The sequence below is a fragment of the Populus alba genome, chromosome 1 (genome assembly GCF_005239225.2).
Source record: "Populus alba chromosome 1, ASM523922v2, whole genome shotgun sequence".
Lineage (NCBI taxonomy): Eukaryota > Viridiplantae > Streptophyta > Magnoliopsida > Malpighiales > Salicaceae > Populus > Populus alba.
Window position 1 is genome coordinate 51,750,610 of NC_133284.1, and position 9,224 is coordinate 51,759,833.

The window sequence follows — 9,224 nt, forward strand, 5'->3', positions numbered from 1 at the left end:
GATTTGGATAATTTCATCTTTCTTTGGATTAGATCAAAGATAAATCATCCATATACCGGCTGTGAGAAGGTATTGTGTGTTCCTTGGTGGTTTTAGTGTTTAAGAATTAAGGGCGGTTCTGTAGTTTTGCTGCAGCATTGGAATCTCACCATCAAAATGGTGGGCTAATGCGGCAGAAAGCCAGAAACAAAGGGCTAACAGTACAAGCATTATGAGAATGTGATCAAACCGAATTGAAACTGGCTGTTTTGGAAATATTTTAGTAAAGACAATATCTATGATAATATTAAAAATAGATTAGTATGTTAGCAACATAGTCTGTCCTGACCTGACCTAACATATTAACACGATGACTCGAAACGAGGTCAAGTTTTATTTTAAACCGGATGGTTTTACAAAAACAACAATGTTTTAGTTTTTTAAAAAACTGAAATTATGTTTGAAAAAACCACGTGAATGTTTTATAAAAAGCACACATATAATTCTTACAGAGTTTCATCTCTTCAGGTAAAAGGTTTCACAAAGCTCATCTCTCTAGATCTCTTCAGGTAAAAGGTTTCACAAAGCTCATCTCTCTAGACAACACTGATACCAAAGCTTAAGGAGCATTTAAGACTAGACAATATTTCTTCTTCTCATCACCTAGATAAACACTATACTAAATTAAGTTTCATACTATTTTTCTTGCATATGTCACCGTTTCACCAAGTCTTTCAAGTCTAGTTTTATCAACTCAAGAAAAGCCTCTTAATTTTTCTATTGAGGATTTTTCTACCCTCATCAATTGGTGTCGTCTATGAAAATTATATTCCTATTTCTCAAAACCTCTTTCCATGGTTGACGAAAACCCGATGCAACAACAACTATGCTAGCAACTATGTTTATGACTATGCCAACAAAATACCAGTGGCTATGCCCCACATAGATGAGGCTGGAAAAATCTCCAGTAGAAAGATTGAGAGCACTTTCCAGGGAATGATAAAAAATAGACCTGGAGGACTTTGTGGGCCCGACGAAACCTGCAAGAAAAACACTCTGAAACTTAAGTCAGTATATTGTTTGTTCAGGTGATAGAGAGAGTAAATATTCTCAAGGCTTAAATATTCCTTAAACCTTGTTTAAGTTTTATATCAGACTTTTGTTTTCTTAGACTTATGTTATCTAAAGAGATAGACTCCAGAGAGATGAGCTATGACAAACCTTTCATCTAGAGAGATGATATATAGATTTTTTTTAAGATAAATATCTTAAGAAATATCTAAGATATTGAATATAAATATCTTATAAATATTAGGATATTTTATAAGGATATTTATGGAGGTGTATACATTATATAAAAGATATGTGTAGTTTTCTTCATGTATCATCAAAGCCCCCCAAGTGTGTTTGGAATACTTGACCTAGTAAGAGTGAGAGATAAAATACTTACAATGGGTAATGTTATCTTTTATGTATCATCATAGCCCTTCAAGTCTTGATGACACTTTTTGTGTTTACAATCCACCATAAAAGTAGTTTGTGGGTGTAGCCTTGGTGCATAATCCTGTGCATAGTTGTAGTTGTGGGCATTACCATGGGTATAACTATGTATAGCAGCTGATGTAACCTTTAATGTAGCCATGTGGGGCATATACGAGGCATAGCTGCCGCTGCATTGGGGTTTCATCAGTCATGAAAAAAGCTTTTGAGAAATAGGAATGACCTGGCTTTTTGCTCATTTTCCAAAGATAACACCAATTGATGAGGTTGGAAAAATCCTCAGTATAAAGATTGAGGTGCTTTCCATGGGCTGATAAAACTAGATCTAAAGGACTTGGTGGGCCTGACAAAACCTATAAGAATAACACTTCGAAGCTTAAGTCAGTATAGTGTTTGTTTAGAAGATGAGGAGAATAAATATTCTTTAAGCTTAAACTAGATAGCTTGCCTGCGTTTTGCTGCGGGCTGACCTAATTTTTCTGTAGCGTAAAAAAATGATGATTAAGTTTTTGTAAATGTATTTTAAAAATGAAAAAAAAATTAACAGCTCCACATTATATAAAGAGAACAAAAAAAAAATATCGACCATTATCCTTCAGGAATCCAAATGGTGAAAGATAAAATCGGGAAAAAAATGAATGAACAAAAAATAGTTAAAAAAAAAATCAGCAAACCTGGGTGATGAAATTGGAGAACAATCAAGATTATGGAATATGGATACAATGGCGAAATTGAAAACAAATGAACATTTGATAAAGGTTTCAAGAATAAAAATTTAAAAACCAAACATTGAGGGCCAAATTAAAAATTTCTAATTCCACAAATTCACAAAAGAATCCAAAATAAAAATAAAAATTAAATGAGTGAGGACCAAATTCATAAAAAGGAAAAAAAATCAAAATCAAAATACACCATTTAATACTCAAAATACTTGACACAACGAGTTGACTCATAACCCAAGGGACTCAGGGCTTAGGCTGACTTGGATCTCAAAAGTAATTGGAATAGAGTAAGAAAAACATTTGATTTCTAAGCTCAAGTTATTTCTTAAAGTTGCAAAACCGTGAAATTTTAAAATTTAAGTTCAACTTAAAAGCTCAGTATAAAACAAATTTAATGATGAAGGGTAAGGTAAATTAATTTAATTAAAACAATTCTTGTTAAAAGAGCAAGATCTAATAAAGAGCACAAAAAAATCAACGCAATATAAAATCAATTTAATGTTGAAGGATAAAATGAATTATTTAATATAATTAAAAAAATCATTTTAAAAGCAATAGATCCTGTAAAGACAAAAAAATAAGGAAACACATGTTACTCTAAAAAAAGTCATAAAAGTCCCTTTTAAAGTGGGAACAAATACCAGATGATCACACAAAGAAAAAAAAACCCGAGCAAACCCAACTTAACTTTAATAACTCGCGATCCGAGATATGAAATAGAGATAACCTCATAAAAAAAATCAGAATATATAACAAAGCTCAACGCCCAATAAGTCAATATCAAATGATGAAAATAAAAAAAAGATATATTGTTTAAAAAGAATTTTTTAAAAAAATGAACTTAAACCTGGTTAATTATTAAAACTTAGGTGATTGTTGGTGAATTTTGCAAGTGCATGAATCTTAACAAGTAATAAAATGATGAGTAGAGTATCGTCACATGAGGATTTGGAAAAAATTACTACCAACTACCAAAATCTTTTTAAATTGTGATTTATTTGAGGAATCTAATGAGATAGTTTACAAAACAAAAATTAATGATTAAAAGAAAACAACCAACTAATTAAGTAGTATTGAATTCAATTCTAATGGATTCTAGGATCTCTGACTTACCGTAACTATTCATACGTGAATCTTCTCAATTGACTTAATTATTCTTAGTGTTGATAATCAAGTTTTGCTAATTTAAACACTAATCTCTCTCGAGCATAATGAAATATTTCGATAAGCAAACTTCATATACTCTATGAAATTTTGGAAGTTTTCAGAATTCATTAAGTACCTTAAAACCTTTAAAGGTTACAAAAGTTCAAAAGATATCTCTATCCTCAAATAATGACTAAAACAATTATCACTTCTCAGTCTCAAATCGAATCCCAAATCAAATCCCAAATCATGCAAACATTGGCCAAACGTACACATGCATTAAGCATAGAATGAAATACTCAACAACTAGTGTATTAATTCAATTAAAGAAATTGTTCACATATTCATAGTTATGTTACATTAAAAAAAAAATCTCAGAATAAGAGTCTGCTCCATAGATAAATAAAAAATAGACAAACTTGATACGATGAACATCACTCAAGAGTGAGGGTTGACAGTAGAGCTGTTGGACTACTTCCATTCTGTTCTAATTTTTCCACCTCTATTTTGCTATGTTCTCGTCTATTCTTAATGCCGCCTCTTCTTGTTTTTTTTTTTTTTGGTTTATTTTAGGGTACCACTCTCTAGATACCGCTGCTCTCAGAAGAACGTCCTTATATTTTGGCCTTTTCTTTTATGAGAGTGGAAATAATGTTAATTTCCCTCATTGCCTAAGATTCTTTCCTATCTTGATATTGTGGGCCAAACTTTGGGTGGATTACATGTAAATTAAGACTTCTCTATTTCTAGAGAAATGGTAAAAATTCAAATTTCTTTCCAATGAAGCTGATCTTGCAATTTTTTGACCTATGGAACTTGAGTTATGGGTCATATCCCAAGACAGTGCCTGGATTGCAAGAAGTTTGGGTCTAATTCGGACTATGTCTTTCAACTCATTTTTTAGTTTTCAAATTAGCAAAATTGAGTCATATGCTCTTCATATAATTTGTAGATCTATGTCTTAGATTTTCAAAATGGTGATGAATGCCTGAAACAAAGTTGTATAACTCTCGTTACAACCCAAAAACCAATGTGTGCTCAGCTTTAATTCTAGATTCTGCCTACTCCAATAATTTAGTATCTAAAAACACATTAATTTTCCACGAGATCAATAGTTCAAAAAAAATCCAAAATCCTAATTAACTTGAGCAACACATACAAAATATTTAAAAATAAAACAAGAATAATAAAAAATATGCATGCAATAAATTCCCTTATCATGGATCGGGCTATGATTGTAGAAGACAAACACAAAAAAATAACGAAGAAAAATTTTCAATCATAAAATAATTGAAGAAAATAAAAATAAAAAAAAATGAGGACAAAATCATTCATAAAAAATAATTAAATGAAAAATAATTAGGGATTAAATTGAGAAACAAAATAAATGAAGGAACAGATAAAAAAAAACAATAAAAATGAGGACCAAAATTAAAACAAAAAATTTTAAAGGATGAAAAGAATTAATGCAAATGATAAAAAAAATAGCAATCAAAAGAATAATGATCAAATTAGATAAAAAAAAAATTCTATGAAATAAAATGTAGAGGGATTAAATTGAAACAAAAAAAAAAAGCCTTAAAATCAAAATAAATAGAAATCAAAGGAATATGGACCAACTTTAAAACAAATACAAATTGGAGGACACATGAATTTTTAAGAAATCGACACAAAAACCAATGCACGAGAGAGAGAGAGGAGGAAAACCTTCCATCACAACCAATCAAGCCAAACATGTGACACAACAGCTGCATCGTTGCTTGACACGTCGGATGACATGACAGTCAATAGATTTTGGCCATCATAATACATGTCATGCGCCTCCCGTTCGGCCGGGGGATGATGACACGCGTTGGCCTTTTATATTGATTTATTAATTTTTTTAATAATTCAAATTACTAAAAAATCCCTAAATGCATCCTTATATTGCAAAAAAAAAAAAAAAATGTGGCAAAGATGAAAATGCCCTCTCTTTTCAAACTTGGAATTTTAAGAGTCAAAGGCTAGACATGTTATTTTATTGTAGAAAAAATACACAAAAAAAACCTCTCTACAAGGTCAAAACTTTCGAGTTTTTAAAGTATCATCATCCTTTAATTGTGCAAATAAAATTAAAAATTCACAAAAACCCCCCAACAAAAAGCCTATTTCGTTTGCTTTCAAAAAGTGAAGAAGTAATTTCATTTCATATAAAAAAATAAATTTACTGAATTATCTCAATGAATTGATAAATGATATTTTGATTTCCTTCAAAAGACAACTCTACCCCTACAGCCAAGACAATTGCTTATTGCAATGAAGGACAAAAATGATCAATATAGTACTTGAATCCACAATGTTTATCCTCACTTGCTATGTGAAAAGCTTAGCCATTTTAGTTTTAGTTTTTTGTAATGTTCCTTATATTTTGTTTAAATTTTATACTAGACTTGTGTTTGTTTAGACATATGGTGTCTAAAGAGATAAGTTTTAACATATCTTTCATTTAGAAAGACAAAGATATGTTTATATAGACTTTCTTAAGATAAATATCTTAAAAAATATTTAAGATATTTTATATAAATATCTAAGTTATAAGATATATAAATATCTAGAATATTTATAGAGATATTTATGAAGGTGTATGCATAGTATAAAATATTAATTTGTATAGTTTTTTCATGTATGATCACCTGCTCAATTAAGAGTTGACTTGGCTAGCCCACAAATCTTGTCTTGACCTCTAATTTATGATTTTTATTTTTGAATAAAATGCTAGTTGAAATGTGGAAATTATTTTCTTCTTTGATCATTATTTTTCACTCTTAATGTTCGTTTCAATTATTTCAATGAACAATCAGAATAAACATAGGGTGGTCATGTTCAAGTTTCCACAACAATCTTCCCTGTAGCATGGCCATCGATACTCTTTGCCCAGGCATCTTCTGCCTTCCTTAATGGATGTCTGGAGTCGATGATCGTCTTAAGCTTCCCTTCCTTCACTAGTTTAACAAGACAATCCAGGCTCTCAATGCTGGGGCTTACGCTTAATATGGGCACCAGCTGTTTCTTGGAGAAGGTAAGTTTCTTGAGAGCAAAAGTCATCATGGCACTAGCGCCAGGAGTGATGTCAATAACCTTGCCACTTCCACTCAAAGAAGGTTCAAAAGTAGACCAAGAAATGCCCAGTGCACAGTGGAGCACAACATCATATTTCTTACCAGATGGGCTCTTGAGAGCTGCTCCTTCAGGTGTTTTGTAATCAAGAACCTCATCGGCCCCTAAGCTCTTGACCAGTTCGATGTTACGAGCACCACAGGTGGCTGTTACGTGTGTATTTCCAAGCTTTGCTAGCTGAACTGCATAAAGACCTACACCACCTGAGGCAGCAGTGATCAGAATGTTTTTCTGCTGCCCGCTTCCATCAAGCTTGATCCCACCGTGCTGTGTGAGAGCCTGGTAAGCTGTGATACCTGAAACAAGTAAGCCTGCGCCTGCGGCAGCTGAAACTTCAGATGGCCTCACCACTGTCAAGCTCTCCTTTGCCACAGCATACTCAGCTAGTCCACCTCCGTGCTGCCATTGCACAACACAATAAATTCTTCGAATGTTAAGATTGGCCGACTGCGACCAGATATTCTATGGTAAGATTATTTGTCATTTCTCAAAGTTTGCTTAGTCTAATTCATTTCCAAACATTGTCCCATCTCGTTCTTCCCTGATGCTGGCAAATCTAAGGCTTCAAAACACAAATTCATCAGAGGGGAAATGGCAGGAATAAGCACTTACAAGATGGCCAAGTTCTGCAACAACTCTGTCACCAATTTTGAAGTTCTTTACTTCTGCTCCAACCTCTACAACCTCGCCTGCCACATCCGTACCTGTTCAAGCAAACAAGAAGAAAAAAAAAAAAGGATTTCTGGTAAAACTTCGACTCTTGTCATTGACAACAAACAATGTAAAAGACAAAAAAAAAAAAAAAAAAAAAAAAAAACAGAGTTTTTGTTCAGAACTTGATATTCACTAGCACCAACAGGATTTCTGGTATGAGCACATAACATTAATTTAGTCGATTCGGTTCTTTAAATTATCAGATGATCAGCTAACTTAATCAGATAAACATCAAAACATCAGAGATAAGAATGCAGCTATAGAACTCAACAAAACCATTACAAATCTCCAAGTTTCAGACGCCACAGACAGTTCTAAAATAATGTTAGGATCACACAATTTGATATAGAGAATTATCACAGCAAATAGAAGAAGAAATCACACATAGACAGATCGTTTAACATGGTTTAACCATGCTTACGTCCAAGGGAAATAAATTTTCCAAATGCAGGAAAGTAATGCTGTATTACCAGGTATGTAAGGGAATTTGCGAGGAAAAAAAGGCCGCAGCTTGCCTTTCTGGATTTTCCAATCAATTGGATTCAGACAGGTTGCTTCCAGCTTCAACAAAACCTCGTATTTCTGAGGACTTGGAACTGGAACTTCAACATGCTACAATAAAAAATTATTTGTTTTAATAATCAAAATTCAGTCAGCAATTCATGTTCATCATGATTTTCGAATCTTTAAAACCTCGAAACAGAAGTTGAATTTTGAGCTAGAAATTCCCATGGTTACACAAATTAATTTAGATTTTGTAAAATTATCATTTCAATTACCTACGTATACGAAAAAAAGTAAATTATTGTTAATAATCGTTAAAACATATAAGAGACTAACTTACAAAATCGTTAAAAATATAAGGAATAACTTACGATACAGAAAACAAAAACACCCTCAAAAGGTGAGAATAAATAAGCCAGGAACAAATAGAGAACTAATTAACAATGAAATTAAAAAAAAAAAGAAAGAAGAAGAAGAAGAAGGAGGAGGAGGAGGAAGAAGGGAAAATAAATATAAAGTAGGGGGAAAAAAAAAAAAAACCTTTTAAAGCAGCAGGTCCTCCACCATAAGAATCATACTGAATGGCATGCATGAGCTTCCCTGCCATTCCCATGCCTAACCAGGAAATCAAGAAGTTGATGATATATGCAAATTTGACGGAGCAGAAGACTTGCTAATGGTTTTTATGGATTTACTGGATACTTATTGTTGAGGAAGCAGCATTATTCTATTGACAAATACACCCTTTGATGAGTCAAATGGTATTGAATTAATTATGTAAAAATACTTGATTAATATATATATATATATATATATATATATATATATCATAAAATTTTATGTGAGTTTCACTTAAAAGTTATCTTGAAATTTGAATTATAAGAAAATATAATTTATAGTTTTTTTTTTAATTTTTTTTTTTCAAATCATTATGTACAAAACACGCAAGGAGTTTTTTAAAAAAAAACAATCAACGGTGTAAAGTCAAAGTCAACCTTTGACTAAAATCAAACAATATACTTGTAGGTAAATATTTGAAAATCTTTATAAATCCAATAAATTTTTTTTATATTATTTAGCAGGAATTATTTTTTTAAGTATTTTTTATTTAAAAATATATTAAAATATTTTTTTTAACATTAGTACATTAAAATAAAAGTATTAATTTTAAAATAAAAAATATTAAGTCTTTTTTAAATTACAGTTAAACTGAAATACCAAAATACATTTGAAATTACATTATGTTTCATGGTAAAGCAAGCCGAGAAACCTCTAACTGAAATGAGGTTATAGTTTTGTCAAAAATACTTTTCTAATTTTCTTTATTTATTTTGTACAAAATATTTTATAAAAAACCGGTTAACATAAATATTTTTTGATAAATCTATAAACTTAATTTATTTATTAAAAAATATTTTCAGCCTATAAATTATGTAAAATATTTCATAGACATCAATCAACTCATTTGTAGTATCTAAACATTTCAATTACAATCATATTCAA

The 9,224-nt window shown here is 31.1% G+C and overlaps 1 protein-coding gene across 1 annotated transcript; it reads right to left on the reverse strand.

Annotated features, from left to right (window-relative positions):
• Positions 1-6,105: 6,105 nt before the first annotated feature.
• On the reverse strand, positions 6,106-7,949 carry LOC118053333 (chloroplast envelope quinone oxidoreductase homolog). Its single transcript, XM_035064548.2, has 4 exons — positions 7,911-7,949; positions 7,688-7,829; positions 7,116-7,207; positions 6,106-6,902 (listed from the first exon to the last, which is right to left on the reverse strand). The coding sequence occupies exons 1-4, from the start codon at positions 7,947-7,949 to the stop codon at positions 6,210-6,212; spliced, it is 966 nt and encodes a 321-aa protein (XP_034920439.1). The 3' UTR covers positions 6,106-6,209.
• Between the last annotated feature and the right edge of the window lie 1,275 nt (positions 7,950-9,224).

What these genes read in the sequence shown, in the direction of transcription:
- LOC118053333 (XM_035064548.2), bottom strand. Translation starts at nt 7,949, where the DNA reads ATGGGAATTTCTAGCTCAAAATTCAACTTCTGTTTCGAG. An exon ending in AATTCAACTTCTGTTTCGAG is followed by an intron (nt 7,830 to 7,910) that starts GTTTTAAAGATT and finishes TTTTTATTGTAG; the next exon opens with CATGTTGAAGTTCCAGTTCC. An exon ending in TTGCAGAACTTGGCCATCTT is followed by an intron (nt 6,903 to 7,115) that starts GTAAGTGCTTAT and finishes GTGCAATGGCAG; the next exon opens with CACGGAGGTGGACTAGCTGA.